Raw genomic sequence first — 17,734 nt, forward strand, 5'->3', positions numbered from 1 at the left:
TTAAGCGTCTGCCTTTGGCTCAGGTCATGATTTCAGGGTCCTGGGATTAAGCCCTGCATGGGTCCAGGCTCCCTGCTCAGTGGCAAGTTTGCTTCTCCCTCTCCCTCTGCCCCTCCCCCTGCTTGTATGCTCTCTATCTCTAAAAATAAATAAAATCTTTTTTAGAAAAGTAAATATATCGGAAAACTTTTTGGAGATTTGTGACAGTTTGAAAAAAAACTTGCAGATGAACTGCATAGCCTAGAAATATAAAAAAAGAAAAAAGAAAAAAATTAGCTTTGCCATGAATACATAGAATATATGTAGATACTATTCTGTTTTGTCACTTACTACCAGAAAATATACAAAAATCTATTATAAAAAGTTAAAATTTATCAAAACTTATGCATACAAACACAGACCACATACGTGGTGCCATTCACAGTTAGGAGAAATGTAAACAAACATAAAGATGCAGTATTAAATCATAACTGCATAAAATTAACTGTAGTGCTACTGTAATAATTTTGTAGCCACCTCCTGTTTCACATTATCTTTCCATTTTTGATACCTAGTGTTAGTAATACATATAACGTCTACAGTGTTTTGTATCATATAAGATAGTGATGTAGGTACTGACAGATGATTCATCTTATAAATAGATGACATAAACTTACACTATTGATAAATATAATACAATACTGTGTATTTTTTTCTTTCTTATGATTTCCTTAATATTTTCTTTTCTCTAACTTTATTGTAAGAATACAGTAATACATATACAAAATATGTGTTAATTAACTGTTTATGTTATTGGTAAGGCTCCTGGTCAATAGCAGGCTATTAGTAAAGATTTTGGGGGAGTCAAAAGTTATATGTGAATTTTGACCATGTTGGGGTGAGGGGATTGGTGCCCCTTGTGTTGTTTAAGCATCACAACTGTATTTACTTAAAAGAAGTGCAATTTCAAGAATACCAATATGATTCCCAAGGAATTACATACTGTTTTTTAGATAGATTTGATTACTCTGAAATCAAGTCTCATGGCAAGGGGGAAAGAGGCATTGTTCCTAATTTGAGGCTTCATATAGTGTGATCAGTCATGTGTCCACTGCTGTTCCACCTGGAGGGAAATTTCCCACTGGTCTGTTCATGTTCACTTGGGTTGAGAACAAGATTTTTATTTCACACTTGTGTCTCCACACAAGGTGGCCCAGGTATCCAGGATTGTTGACCTCAATTGTCCATGAGTTATGAGATCAACAAATAGTCCATACTACACCCCTGATCTTTGAGTCAGCGATTTCTTTTCCCTCTCATTTGGGGACTCTGTGTCTTCATTTCTTTCTCTCTAGTTTGAATCCTCACTGAGCTTTCCCTACATTTTCCAGCCCTTCACCCCTGCCCCAGTCTTCTTGTCTTCATGGAAAAACTAGTCCAAAACAATCCCATATGCATAGCAATAAATCTTTCTGATTTGAACCTATGTTAGTAATTTGTTTGAATCTCTGTTTCTTGGGTTGAGGAGATGATGCTACCAAGATTTGTATCACCAAGAGCAGTCAGTGGTGGAGGGAAATTTACAGAAAATGAACAAATGAAAATATCAAGCTATAACCCTGCCTCCAGTAAATATAACATACAAGACAACACTAAGAATTGGAATCAAAAGTTAATTCAGTATATTTCTAGAGTGATTTATGTTATGGAAGTTGTGGCAATATTTGTTCTTAACAGTTAACTTCCTAACAGATTTTTTTTGTTTTTTGTTTTTAAAGCCAGAACAAGTCAGGTTTATTTATTTAGGAAGCATATGTTTTGGAGGTGAATGGGGCAGTGCAAGAGCTTCAGCTTACCCAGAGGCTTTGACTGTATAGTGATCCTGAAGTAAATTCTTATATATGTATGTATGTGAGCAATTCAGTAAATAAGTAACAGTGAGGGAAGTAATAAAACCATTCAACTTCAGAAGAACCTGAAATAGCAGATGAGTCATATGAAGTAAAACCGTGTTGTACTCTAAAAAATTTGAGCGCTCTGCAGGGTTAAACTAACTAAAACTTTTTAATAGTTAGAGGCAATTTAACATAGTGGCTAAAAGCAGGGTTGGATTGAAACCCAGTTCTGGTACTTCTTAGCTGTTGGACCTTAGGCAGGTTCTTGAGTCTCTGCTTCAGTTTCCTCCTCTGTAAAACATGGGCATAATGATAGTAACTTTCCTATAGGGTTGCTATGAAGAGTGAACGGTAGATACAGGTAGAACACCTAAAAGAGGAGCTTGCACATAGTAAGTTATATGTGGTTGTGACTATTAGAAGTGTTCTACTTTTCACTGCATGTTAGGTATATCTTAGTCATATTATTATATAAAATAGACTCTTAGGAATTCTCTGGGAAACTGACAAGCCATATATAGACTTTTTTCTATAGAAATGTAATCTAGGTTACAAACAGTGGATTTACAAATGAAACCTTGGGACATAAAAGTTTATAAATTAGAATTGGTTAGGATCCAAATTATTTAGTATTTGCTAAATTAAAACCATTAATAGTAGTTGTTCTCCCCCAAGGCATGAGGTCCTGTATACATAAAAGCTTATGTGTATGTGATCAAAATCACTAGCTCCATTCATGAGCGAATAGCCTGAATACTTGAATGTGAAATGAATGTTTGCTGTGTTCAAAGTTTAAGAGTGCCAAGAAAAAATATTGGCTTCAATAGGTAGGTAAGAACTGTAACAGTAACTTTGGGTAGAATTGTACCTTTGTTATTTTGTCGGCGTGATGCATTTAGTTCTTCCCCAGAACTGCTGTCAGAAAACATAATCACATTCATAAGGCACTTTCATGATCTTAGAAGCACATACTAAAGTGTGCCTGCTAATTTCTCTTGTTTTTCTAGGTCTTGAATATTTGTGGATTCACATAGTAGGCCTATGATAAGTGCCCAGTAAATATTTGTTGCATGGATGAGTTATCATACAGAGGATTAAGCATGGGAGAAGGAGGCACAGAATACCCAGGAAGACCAGTTAGTAGATAACTAGTGATAATGGTCTAAACTAGGATATTGACAGAGGGAATGGGTTTGAGGGATGGAGAAAGAATAGATTAGCAGTAAACACTGCAGAAGAAAAATTAATAAAACCTTGTAACAAGCAGCTATGGAAAAAATAATTGTGATCAAAATAACATTTAAAATCATATCCACTAGCAGCCTCCCTTGTTGAGGCATCCATGTACTTCATATCTTCTTCTAACTTTTAGATTCATTATCATATTCTCCACATTAACTTTTACCTGAATACTTACTTTTCACCTAACAAACAGAACTAAGCTAGGCCAGAAAAGGTCAACATACAAGTTGGCATGTGTGTGTGAGAGAGAGAGAGATGGGGGAGTTGGGGGGGGGGTGTTAATAGGGAGTGCCTCTTAGCGTTGTTGAATTGCTTCTGCAGAAAATTGGGAAAAAATTATTTTATTATATTACCTAAGATAGCAACTTTTATGCCATAGTCATACTTTATAAATCTTTGAAGATAAAGTAAGGATAGTACCTTACGAATTGGTAATTATTCAAACATTAACGTCATCAATATTCTGAAAATAAAAGAAAATCTAATTTAGGAAATGAAGGTGATAGGAACGCTGTCATTAGTTCTTGTAATAGGTCCAGAGACTCATTAAATATCTTTCCCAGACTTTTATATCTGTTTTATGGTGTTAGTTAATCTGTGTTATTGTTGATATAAGTTAACAACTTCTGAAATTTCTCACATATTCTTGCAGATGGTGTTTAATAGACACGAACATAAGCTATTTCACTGGTTTAAAAAAAAACCCAAAAACATTGCTCAGCATAGAGTCCAAGTCCGAGGGTTGTCATACTTAACTGAACTGCATCAGTTGAAGATTTCTATCTTCTGGTTTCTTCATAACCTTACACGAATTTTCTTTATCCCTCTCTGGACCTAAGTTTCTAAATTTGCAAAAAGTATAATGTGGTATTTTCAGCGCAGTGCCGGGGTCCTTTAGTTCTTGAATTATTTCTCTGGCAATGATACTTCCTGCTCTTTTCTTGTCCATGTATTCAGATAATTAATCTGCTCATAACAATCTTTCCTGTTTATAAATATTTCTTCTTTTGCTGTTAGTCATTTACTTTTCCCCAGTTCACCTGACCTTTTCCTAAACCATTTCTTTGTGAATATTTCCCTTTTAGTTGTAATTTGTACTGCAGTTCTCTATTTCCCCTCTTTGTAACCATCTGCTGTCATTTGTTTTGCTTTCTGTATTGTAATACTAGATGTTTTGATGTTGCTGGCTTTATATTCTGTAAGAACTTTTTATGAATATTCAGGGTTTGTGTGTGTGTGTATTTTATGAATAGTATAATGTATTCACCTCCAATGACTAGCATTCAATGATTGTGTTAATTAACATTCTTAGATAGTATATCCTGCATAGATCTTATGCTATATTTTACTAATAATTGTATTTAATGTTATCTGCCGATGTGGATGCATTTATCACACTTGCTTGTTTCATTCCCTGTTTGTTATGTAGAGCTCTGCTGCTGAATAATTCGTCACCCTAATCCTCAGTAAACTGATACATTATTAGTTTCAAAATTTAATAAATAATAATTAAAGCACACTTGTATTCAAGTAAGAATCCGTGAGTATTCCAGAGACATTAATTTATAAATGAGAACCTCCATATTAAGAGCACATGAGGTCATGGCTATCTGGGGCACCACTAAGTGACAGTATCACTAGTCACAGGTTGATGCAAATTGTCTGTGCAAGCTGAATAGGACTGCAAAGCACAGGCAGCCTGGAACAATTGTTTTCTTCATGGACAGACAAAATGTATTCTTCTTAAATAGGAGAGCTTGCTATCACTTTTGAATAATGAGTTGACTGACAAACATATTGTAAAGAATAGAATGATTTTTTAAATGTCTTTCTTTCCTCTTCAGGGCAACGGTTTTTCATTATCACTGTGGTCTGTTTCAGGACTTATATTTCATAATAGTTGTGTATGGAAAATAGTCTGTCATCACCTAACTGTAACAGTAAAAAAATACTAAAATAAATTTTTTCTTGGTAATTATTGGTAGATCTGCTTCCTGGTTATACTGTTACATGTACATTATCGAAATATTTTAAGAATATTGTCTGTAGTCTGCCATATTCTGGTACATTATTCATTCATCTTCCAGCATATTAAGTACCTACTATTTTTCAGGCACAGTAAATCATATGAGGTTAACTATATGAATTAATTTAATATGCATTTTTTCTTGTTTTGATCTAAAATGATCTAAATTGGGAAACAAAAAACAGCCAAAGGCGCCTCATCTCTACAACTGTTCCTGTTGATGTTAGCAACTTCTGAAAGAAGAGAACTATTAAGAAGTTTTAAGATTGATTTACCACCCTCAAAAATGATTTAATTTGGGAGTTAAGACATAAATAAAATGTATCTTGCTGCAATAAATGATATGATATATGTAGGATGACCTTATAATTTATTATGTAGGTTGAGATACTTTTGAGAATAAAAGGGAGCACTGTTCATTAGAATAGTAATACCACAAATGTAAATCAGAATTGTCTCAGGCAAACATGGATATATAGGACTGCTTCAGCACATGCCCGTGATTGGGTAGCAACTGAGTGAGGAAGGGGCGGTGGAGGCTAGAGTGGTCACATAGGCTTTAAAGGAGGCATTAGAACTGAATGAACAGAAGCAGGAATTCATTCTTGTGATTCTTGGCAGGATAGGATTTATAATGAATTTATCAATTTGGTTGGAACAGAAATTTAGATAGGGAAATAGTAGTTGGATTGGACTGAGAAGTTTGGACTATGAACTATGTGATCTTAAGTTACTTAACCTCAGCATCCTTACTACAACATAGAGGTGATAGTACCTAGCCCCTACGGTTGTGTAATAGTTAACTGTATACTTCATGCAAAGTACTGTATGCTACTTGTAAGTGATAGTAAATGTTAGCTACCTGTAGCACAATGACAAAATTTTAAAGTGTCGAAATTGTCTGGCAACGTGCAAGATGGTTTGGGGGTGAGAGGCAGCAAAGAGAATTTTAAAGAATTTAGTAACCTAGTAAAGGGGGAAAAAAGAGCAGGGTAAATGACGATGCTGAGCTTTCAGGCCTGAGTAACTGGGAGACCAGGAGAATTTAGCAGCAATAAATTAAGTCAGGAGGGATACCTCTTATTTAGGAAGAAATAAACTTAAACAGATCAATTTTGAAGAGACAGCAGGCTATCCAATTAGAAATGGTCAGCTGGCAGTTGGAGAAATGAAATTGGTGCCCCATGGAGAATTAGTTTGGGAATGTTCCACATAGGTGGCAATTGAAGCCTCGGGGGTAGATGAGATCTCTTATAGAGTGTTGGGGAAGAAAAGATTGATGAGGGAACCTTGGAAAGCCCATATTTGGAGTACAAGAGGAAAAAGAAAAACTAAAAGAGAGGGTCAAAAGCAGGAATATTAGTATTCCCCAAAGTATGTTTTACCAAAAACTAGATCTGTGGGATGGTAACAGGTAATATGAAAGAAAAATTGGTTCTGTGGTTAAACACTGCAACTGTGTTAAAGTTAGATGAATTTGTTCACTAAAAGAATTCTCTGGGTTTTTAATATGTTAACATACATGGCAGATTTCCAAGACAGGAATATATGAAGCAGTGTTTTGCAAATTCACCTGACCGCTGAACTGTTTTCTCTCCCAGAATACTTCATGGAGGCTAGTGTTTCAGAAAATACATTTGGGGAATTACAGAAACCTAATGAGGAAAGACTTTCAAGAAGGAAGGAATAAGCTGTGTCAGTTGTTTACAGAGGGATTAAGGAAGATGAGAAATGAGAAGAAGCTATTTGATGTTTTTTATTAGATGGTCGTAAGTGACCTTCAAGAATATGGTTCAGTAGTGTGGCTTCAGTAGGCAGATTTATAGGGAATTAAAGATCAGAGTTAGCGATGAGGAAATGAAGGCACTGGGTTTGCATCATTCCACCTCTGTTAATTCAAATAAAAAGTGACTGATTGGAATAACTTGGTCATTACTGAATGCTTACATATCCTATGCATATTATTTATCATACATAATAAAATTGTTATATTTCAGATAACATGCCCTTTTTGTATTAGAGCTGGAGGGGACTTTTTAATAGTCATCTAGGACAGTCCCTCAGAGAACCATTAGTTTCATTTTTATAGGGCAAAGGCACACATTAAAATTATTTTGTTTTCTTGCCACAGCCATGGCATCAAGTCTAAGCCATTTTCCTCATTTAAAAAAAAAAAAAAAGTTTATGGAAAAATAAGCCTTTTCCAATGTGTGTTTTTAAGATGTCCATCTTAATGTGAGTTTTAGTCTAACATTAAAGACCATCTCTGGGAATATCTTATCCTTTCATACAGCAGTGATGCAAATATTTAATTCACAGTTATACTGCAAAAAAATTAAGCCACTTTGACGTCCTCTAGCAATAGATATAAATAGGTTATTTTAATTACAACCATTTCAAAATTTTTTGTGGTAAAATATTATGCCATAAGACTGATTACTGATTTTTCATTATGTGCAAATGAGGTTCCACATCAACATATTATGCCCAACAAATTTGAAATTCAGTAAATAAACTTTTTCAGTGGCCTGCCTATGTTAGCCCCACTGCCTCCTGAGGTGGTTGAATGCTTTATAGCAAATTCTAAGTACTGATTGATTATGTTTTGATCATCTTTGTATCTCCTACAGCATCTAGCCTAGTACCTTGTTTACCAGACTTTTGTGTGTTCAGTCGTTTGAAGTGTCATCTGAAAGTAGAATCACAGGTCCCTCTTCCGCTTAAAGATTCACAAAGTCATTTTGGCATATGAAAGATTCTGAGAACTTTTGCAATGAAGAAACTTTGAATTTTTTTGTAAATATTTTTTGGCTTTTAGATTGTAGTAAAATACACATATTTACCATCTTAACCATTTTTATACTTTGTATAAAATGAAATATTTTATTATATCAGAATTACCAAGATGAGATTACTCTCCAGCTGTTTTATTACATTTCAATACTTTAAAACATCAGAGGATCAAGATTAATTATTAATGGGAAGTTATTTTGTTAACAAACCATCTTTGTTGGTTTGTAACAAACTAAGATCTTTGTGATCTTAACCGTTTTTAAATGTACAGTATACGTTCATAATCAACAAACATCACCACCATCCAGAACTCTTTTTCCAGAACTCTTTTCATTTGGCAAAACTGAAAATCTGTAATCATTAAACATTAACTCTCCATTTCCCTTCCTCCTGGCTCTTGGCAGACACCTTCTTTGAATTTTTTAACCTGGCACTTCCAAATTTATTTTACAATACATAGGAACGCTTTTTTTTTTTCTCTTAACATTTATATTCCCTAGAAGTTCTATCACTCAGAGAGACAGAATTAGTTTTCAGGTAGCGTATAGCAGATTAAGGAGTATTTTGTCTCAAAAGTTGTGTGAATCCTAAGAGAAAAGCAAGCCCTTCTGGAGTGGCTGTTTGAATAAAACATAAGTCCAATATTTAGAAGGATGTAGGGAGAGGTTGGGAGAGTGTTTGGGGAGACACTGAAGTGTGCTAGAACAAACCCTGACTTCAGGGAGAAAACCTGGGCAGTGCTATTCTGCTTCGCCACTAACTAGCTAGCCACCCGGGGCCTCTTTTCCCTTGTCTATTCCCTGTCTATGAACTGGATGAATTCTGAGACTCCCCCCCAATCTTAAAGTCTTAAAAGTTGAATGAGGAAAATTGTAAAAGACATGAGATTTAAAGTAGTACCGAGAATTCGATAATAGCATAGAAGAAGTAGGAGGGAAAGAATCTGGGAATTGATACCCCCAGCAAAAGGGCAAGCACTCACCTCAAGGGGAATATGGTGCAAGGCTCAAATAATGGCAAGCCAAGACAAATATAAGAGGTTCATCCTGTGTTCTACCCATTTTATCGGAGTAGCTAGGTGATTAGAGACAAGAAAAAGAATTATATAGTAGATACTAAAATAAGATGTGTGCTAGAACTACTCAAATGAGATACTATATGGAAGGAAAACTTCTGGTGCGTAGTTGATATTCAATAAATATTAATTTCCTTCCCCATGATTTCAGGCTTTTAGCCAAAAAACGTACACCATCCTATTTCTACTAACGGGAGACGGGCAGAGAAAAGAAAATTGTCATCCTCCTGAAATATGTGAACATAATATTATGAATATAGGAAAAGCTACTCTCTCCCTTCCCCAGTGTCCTCTTTATTGCTTTGCCTTTGCCAGTTCCCTTTCTTCTATCTATAATTTAATATTTTCAGTACTTGGTTGACAGAAACTGTTGTACTGAACTGTTGTTCTTAATTAAGTGAGTCATAAGACCTGAAAGTCTTTCTCAAAACAAAGGTTTCCCTAGATACAGATCCAGTGTCCCAGAGAGACTACTTTGGTTTCATTCAAATTTGCTATTTAGTTGATAGTATGTATAGGAAATTAGACTACTGCACTTGCATATTTGAAATCTGGTTAAAGCAGCTGGTTTGTATCTTACAGTCAAGTTTTAAAGTGATACAGAACTGTAATTCAATTTCAGAACCAACATGTTTTCTAAGTTTATAGGATTTGGAACTTGAAAAATTATAATTTTAAGAATAATTTGCAGGGTTTCTCAAGAAAATTTATTGTTCAGTCTTCATATGGAATTTTAATTTTACAAAAGTCTCCCAAACTTATTTTAAACTGTATGTGTGTTATAAAGTATTTAAAGAGAGAGCATTGTATAGTTAGTATAAATGTGATCTACTAAACTAATGATGGTTATGATGATGACAAGGATAGATAATTTGTGATAATAGCTAATTAGGCACTGACTGTGTGCCAGGCACCAAAGCCTTATAAATTTTGAGCTACATTATTTGATTCTGAACTGTACTTATAAGAACCCAATGGTTTCTTTGTTTCTTCACTGATGAGGAAAAAAAAATCAATCTACATTTCCTAGAAAGCAAGTAGGCTAATTTAATATTGTTGTTAATTCATTTGTATAACTCAGCAGTTTCTTGCTTGTGTTCAGTGATCAAAAAATAATTTAATGAATAAATAGTTGACAGGTTCATATAATTTAAAAAGCATTAAATGTTGCTTTAGAATGTCTTTCTCAATCTACATTTTAAGGTGAGTTAAATGTTCTGGAAATCCACATTCCAACTAAAATGAGATGTCAAAAGCTTTACTTGGGAACTTACACTGGAGAACTGTCTAGCCTCCCCTTTGCCTATCGTTCAGGGTAGGTAAGTGTTTTTACAAATAAAAAGGAATTCCACTGAGTTTTTACCTATAAAGATTTTATATTTCATGTATATTAGAATCAACATCATGCTGAGCACTAAAAAGAAAATAGAAAAAGATCCTGTAGTTTCAGTCCATTTAGCAAATCTCAGTGTAGCTTGGTTTATGACTCCATAATACAAGTAAATGCATATACAAGAATTCAGGTATATTTTCTTAGAAGTTAAAAATCTGTTTCCATGGATGCCTCATGTAACTTCTTCATAAATAGGATTGCTGCTTCATTCCAGTGGGGAATAGGAATGCTTTCTTGGCTTCCCTAATTCTATTTTGAAATTCTTTTTCTACTGTTTCTTCAAAAATTTAGTTTCATTATTTCATCCAGGAGGATGAGGCTCAGGAGGATTTATTTATGCCATCCCATCTCAAATACATGTAAGCCAGAGTGTGTGTGGATTGGGGTGGGCAGTGTGGGGCACCAAGCATTCCACGCACAAGAAACAACCTATGTAAAGGCCTTAAGGCAAATAAGAACTTGGCACTTTTGAGGAACTGAGAAAAGGTACCTGTGGTTGGACCATAGTGAGGGCAAGAGGGGTTGAAATGATGATGGAGAACAACATGAAGACCATGGTAAGGAATTTGCTGGGACCACCTGGTTCACTTGACCCGAGTGGTGAACATCAAATATTGTGTTGTTAGCACACCCAGGTTCAAATCTCAGCTTACCCACTTACTAAAGTCTCTAAATTCATTCCTACAACTCTAAAATGGGGTAGTAATACCTGCTTCAGAAATGGGCTAGGTGAGTAGTAACTAAGAGCAATACCGGAGATACAGTAAAGCCACACAATAAATGTCAAGTGTTAGCATTTCTCGTTCTTTATTCACTGTGCCATATAGACCCGACTCTAGAATGTCAGACTCACAGGTTCTCCTTTTGTTGTTTTAAAAACTCATTCAGCTAATATTTATGAGCACTTAAAATTCTATATCCTAGCTACCCCCTCCCCCATAATTATGTTTTTATGTCTCATAGCTTCAAGGTTATGAAATTCTCAAGGGATTTCATATTAAATCTTTTGTAATCCAGGCAACAAGCACAGTGTCTGTTTCAGAAAATGTTTGAATACATGAACAACTAAAAGAAAGTTTATGAAATATATGATTACCATATTTTAGCACTGCAATTGTTTGAATAATTTGTTTTAAATCAGTCCTATGTAAAAAAAATGAGCACGTTTCTCCCTCATTCCATTTTTCTGTAATGTTTAGCAAAAATTGAAAATATGCCATTTAAAATCTGTAACTCTAGGGACAAGAAAACATGCTTATCGATCTTTAAAATTTATACATACTGTCTTAAAATAAGTCACTGATAGACTTATATACTTTTTTCTAGATCAAGCCTCTTTTCATAGGTTATTTTTTTTGAAAAGCATTATTCATCTTCAAATGCAAATAAGAATAAGACAGACATATAATACCATATAAATTTTTAGCAAGTTCAGTGTTAGTTTTTTAAAATATCTTATTTGGAGAAATTTATAGATTCACATGCACTTGTTATAAGAAATAGTACAGAGAAATCCTGTATATCCTTCACCTGGATTTGCTGTTGGTGACGTCATATTATATAACTGTAGTACAGGCTCACAGCAGGAAATTGACACTGATAAAATCCACAGACTTCATTCAGATTTCTCCAGTTTTTCATGCACTTGTTGGTGTGTGTATGCATTTCGTTCTGTGCCGTTTTATCACATATGCAGATTCATGTGACCATTCACCCCAGTAAGAGACAGAACAGTTCCATCACAAGCATCCCTTGTGCTTCCCTTTTATAGATACTGCCACCCCTCCCCCTTCCCCTCTTCCTAAAACCTGGCTACCACTAACCTGTTCTCCATTCCATAGTTTTGTCATTTCAAGAATATTATATATTTGGAATCGTATAGTATGTAACCTTTTGGGGTTGGCTTTATTTACTCTGTACGATCCCCTTGAGATAAATTGAGAGCTCTTAAAAAGTGACTTGCAAAGAAAGGCTGACATCTTTCCACTGGCCACTTGCGCTTGCCCTTTAGCAAAAAAGGCAGGAATGAGCACTACAAAGGCAAAAAGATTCTTCACTTGAATGTGAAGTAGAGTAACCTCAGTACTCATTTTAATCTTAGGAGACTGAGAGGAGAAGTTGGGAATTCCTTTCCTTCCTTTCCCCCCTCCCTCCCTCCCTCCCTCCCTCCCTCCTTCCTTCCTTCCTGCCTTCCTCTCTCTCTCTCTCTTTTTTTTAAGATTTTATTTATTTATTTGATAGAACACAAAAGCAGGGAAGGAGCAGAATTTCTTTTCTGACCGACCTGTTGATTTCTTGGTAAAAAACAGTCATATTTCTTTTAAAGGGCATGGTCCATCTCCATACTTGTCTGTTTTATTTCCAAAGACCATTCCGATTAATTCCATCTTCCAGTCTCCCTTTTTACTTCCTCTTTTTTCACCCTGATGAGTTGAAAACAAATTGTTGTGTGAATTAAGTTCTAGATGAGATTTCTCCAAATTGTTATAATCTGACAAATAGAGATAATTTGAAATTACATGCATAGAAGAGTTCTTGTCATTTCCATTGGCCTTACAGGAAATGATTAAGGTTGCTACCTCGCTAAGAGACTTGTTTGGATTTGTTTTGCCTCAAAAGTAACTATGAAATGTATCATTCATTTGGATAATCTGAATACCATCCCTTGGGAATTTTATTCAGAATAGGAGCTCCATCTCATATCGAGTCATTTGGAGTCTTGATTAACAGTTTTATTTTTAGACAAGTATGTACCTGTAGTATGTCACCTTTTAAGCTGTAAATAAGAGTTTTTAATCCATTGTCAGTGTGTCAAGAATTCTAGTATCCCACAAGCAAGAGTTCTTTTAAGGTATTTTATAGATTGACTTAGCATGGCTTCAAAGAAGTAAAAAGATCTTTCATTAATAAATATTTAAATAAATGGAACATAATCTTTTAAAGGAAACTAGCTCACATTTATAGGAATTGCCATACAATTACTGAGAGGAGGTATAATTGACATTATTTATCTGAATAAGCTTGAGAAAGTTCTTACTATGATACAGGAGTAATTAACTACTGACTAACCTGTGTATCCAGTTGTTTATCTGGGTGATTGCTTTCAAAATTTTTTCTAAAGAAAGCATGGAAATTTAGTGTTTTCCTCCATTGGTGTTACAGCCCTAAGATACACTTGCCTATATATTGGGGCAGATGTATACTTCTAGTCTAGGAACAAGGTTGTCACACAGAGATAAACATAGGAACAAGTCCAGGCTCATCCATTAATTTTCCATATCAATAACCCAGTCTTTAATTCATTTGAAAATTAAGTACAATCAGAATTAATTTTACCTTTGAAAATTCCTTACTAAATTATAGTATTTATATAAACTGTGGCATGTTACTGACAAGATCCAGAGCCTGACAAATTAAGCACTGAGGTGTTTACATGTTGGAACTATCCACATGTCCATACAACTATCAAAAAATGACCATTCCCATTCTTTTTTTTTTAAGATTTATTTTATTTGTTGTTTTTAGAGGTGGGGGGAGAGGGAGAAAGAGAATCTCAAGTAGAGTCCCCACTGAGCATGGAGCCTGATGCAGAGCTCGATCTCACCACCCTGAAATCATGACCTGAGCTGAAATCGAGAGTCAGACCCTTAACCGACTGAGCCACCCAGGCGCCCCCGCATTCCCATTCTACATACCACACTGGCCATTTGATAAAATGCCCAGAATCCTGAAGCCTTTATTTGAATCTTCGTGCTGGCCTTTCCAGTCTGCATTTCCACTTGCATACTGAAACTAAAGAAACTGAAATATTAGTCAACAAATATTGAACACCTACTATATGCCAGCCATTGTACCAGGCACCAGAAGCATTTCAGGCAATGTGTTACTTTACTCAGCAATTTAAGTTTGTGGGTTTATTGCTGTTATTTTTAATTTAGGACATAAACTTTCTTCCTGAAGTAGTCTTTAACTGTTATTGTCAGTTTTAGATAGTTTTAAATGTAATATTTGATGATTTCTTAGATTTATGTATTTATAGACTTAGAGTTTTCATATTTTCTTTTTTCCCTACCTGGAGGGGTGATTAGGTTCTCAATAGATTTTGAAATCTTATCTTGCATCTTGTTCTGATTTTGTAGCCCAAAGCTCTACCATGAGTAATAAACTTTAATGTTTTCTGGGGCCAGGCAGGTATAAGTGTATGAAGCAGGCCAGTGTGAATAAGTAGGGCTCAGTAAGGTCTGTGTCAAACTAAAAAGTTTATGTCCCCCTGTAAACATTAAAAAAAAAAAATGTTTTTAAACCTGTCAAACACAGCTAGAGGCCAAAAGTTTCCAACATTCTGAAAATTGAGATGCACATAACATTCTTTAGACCATTGATTTTGAAATACAAGGGTGAACTATCAGTTTACTGGTGACAGTGATATATATTAGTTTTAAAATACATTCTGGGAACTTTGCTGCATGAACCCATTTATGGTATGGGGAGTATATATTATTTAGTTTAATATATTGTGGACACCTTTGCATGTCAGATCATATAGATCTATACCTCATGTTGTTTAATAACTACAGATTTCCGTAGTAAGGATATACCGTCATATATTTTTCCATTTCCATATTGATGGATAATAGGGAAAGTCTGAAGTATGCTTTGGCATTGTCTTTGCAGATTCTAAGAAGTAAGTCTTTTTTCCCCCTTTTTCTTTGTTATTTTTAAATATTATAATTTGAATAAAAGCCCAATAGAAATTAGTTTTAAACTTTAAAGATGATTCTGAGAAAAAGTAGATTCATATAATTTACATAACTCTTAGGAAGCTTGAATTTAATTATATTTTTTTTCCCGTTAAACACATGTGGCTGAACCATTATGAGGGGCATAATTTCTTGGGCATTAATGACTGAAGGACCCTTATACAATAGTATGAAGCCATTAAAAGATTCCATATAAATTCAAAGTATATAGTATATATTTATCAGTATTCACATATAAAGAGACAGCTGTAAATAGTGTATCTCTGAGAACTAAAATTCATATTGTAGAGATACTGCATTCCTTGCTTTAAGAATCACTCATTACTTATTTGTTATATGAAATAAATAAGTGGTGCTTTCCTAAAATTTAATCATTCTTATAAACTATTGAATTTTGTTCAGATGGAACTTAAAAAAGTTTCTGGATTGTATTACTTATTTACAGCAGTATGATTTTATCAGATCTCTTCCTGTATTACGTACGCTCTTTGGTCTAATTTCAAATTTCATTCTGGTTAAAAAAGGCAGCAAGAAATTCTTACTGGACATATAGAAAGAGCTTTTCACCTGGAATATAGATTTCTTTTTCTTTTATCTTCTAAAAAACTTTTTATGGAAATAAAATGCACATACAGTTAGAATTTAATTTCTAGTATGGTATCTAGTTCTACCCCATCTAATGGATCCAGTCACATCCCAGTAAGTGAGGAATTCTTTGTGCTTAGCATTTTTGTAGAGGAGATATTTTATAACTTTCAGTACATTTTCAAAGTGCTGAGGCACTGGGAATGGTGTTGGCCATGTTGGTGGTAGATAGTAAATCAGTGACCTGGTCTCTAAATGGTGCTGTGGTAGGCACCAACTTATTCATTGTAGACTTGGCCATCTTAAAGATGTTCTGGTATTTTTTGTAGAAGAAAAAACTATTGGTAGCTGAAGAAGAGAGCTTGGCTAACCTGGGACCAGGCACAAGTCAAACTGGTACAATGACAGTCTCTGTTCTTTATGTATAAAGAAGCTAGGCTAGTCCCAGGACTCTGCTCTGGACTAGACCCAACTTTTGGGAAGGTCTTAATTTGCTCTCTTAACAGAGGCCTAGAAGTATAGAAAATCCCGCTTGCATTTCTGTAACTTATAGGGAAATGAGTGATGTCATGGTTTTTAAAAATAACATCAAGTTAATTATGGATAGAGAAAAAATTAAAAAGTGAACATTTAGAAATGTTTTACAAAAGGTATAAATAAACATATTTACTTGAAATGTAAATTCATTAGACCTCAAAAATGTTAATTCCATTATTTACCTTAGGTTATCGACTGAGGATGAATCTATGTCCTTTGTCACACACAGCTTCTCCTCTGCCCTCCCAAAATAAATGATCCTGCATTTGGGTTTAACATAGCTATTATTGATTCCTCCTTTAACCATTGTAAAGTTCTTTATTGTTTCTGGTTAATTTGTTTAGGTTTGAATAATTTTGTAGGATAAAGAGTTATATATAACTCAGTGTTTTCCCTTTATTTTTTCTAAGTAGATTATCAACTAAATTTTTCTTCTGTTTAGTGGTGTGACTTGCAGCGTCACCTCTTTTGTTAGTTTTTCAGTGGAAAAAATGTATACTAAAGTAATAGTGATAACCTGTAAAAAGTCCAACTCTGAACATTGTTGAAGTAGTTAAATACAAAAGCATAATGAATTTTGGTTTTCCTTTATTTTTAAGGCAAACATATCTGCCCCCCCATATATATTAAATAATGGAAATGAAATCATATGCCAAATTCTCATTCTTAAAAAAAAAAAGTCTTTACAGAATTTAAATAAATAAAAAGACAGAAAATAGCATTAGTAATAATTTAGAATGTGATTGAAATGAAAAGCCTAGGAGTAATTTTTTTACTTCCAAAATTTCAAGATTTATATTAAAAGAATCCTTGTCTTCTTTCAGATAAATTTGCGCCTCATCTTGGTAAGCGGGAAAACAAAAGAGTTCCTGTTTTCTCCTAATGATTCTGCTTCTGACATTGCAAAGCATGTGTATGACAATTGGCCAATGGGTGAGTGGTGTTTTTCTCTTGAGAGTGAATAATGTTAATTCTTTATACCCTACCTTGTTTCACAAACATTTTGAAAATGTTATAAAGATTTAAGAGAAAAACAAATAATTGAGAGATTAGTCTTCAGAGTTAAAGGGGAAGGAACACTATATCTGTCCCTGGATTTTGTTCTTCAGCTACCTCATTGCAAAATAGGGAAGGAGCCAGTATGCAAAATCTGTTTTTGCCTTAGAACTGTTTTAATGTAAATGAAAATCATTTTTTAAAAGAAAAACACAAAGCTAACACATGCACACAACTTTCATATCAGTAAATCTGTTTATAACAAAACACAAAGTAAAAGGAAAGAAAAACTATTTTTAACAAATTAAAATACATTCTCATTAGTCTCTCCTATCTATAACCTATATAAAAAGTTAATTTCTAATTCATGTCACTTCATGTGTCCTCTGAACTACAAGAGCAAGAAGGTATAAAATCCATTTATGCATTGCATTTTCAAGCCAGTATCCATGA

The 17,734-nt window shown here is 34.3% G+C and overlaps 1 protein-coding gene across 1 annotated transcript in view; it reads left to right on the plus strand.

Annotated features, from left to right (window-relative positions):
* The window catches only part of UBL3 (ubiquitin like 3), a 67,552-nt gene that overhangs the window by 39,376 nt on the left and 10,442 nt on the right, over positions 1-17,734 (plus strand). Inside the window, exon 2 of the mRNA XM_027590221.1 lies at positions 17,110-17,218. Coding sequence (XP_027446022.1) covers positions 17,110-17,218 — 109 coding nt within the window. The remainder of the gene's footprint in view (positions 1-17,109; positions 17,219-17,734) is intronic.

This window comes from Zalophus californianus, chromosome 3 (genome assembly GCF_009762305.2).
Source record: "Zalophus californianus isolate mZalCal1 chromosome 3, mZalCal1.pri.v2, whole genome shotgun sequence".
Classification (NCBI taxonomy): Eukaryota; Metazoa; Chordata; class Mammalia; order Carnivora; family Otariidae; genus Zalophus; species Zalophus californianus.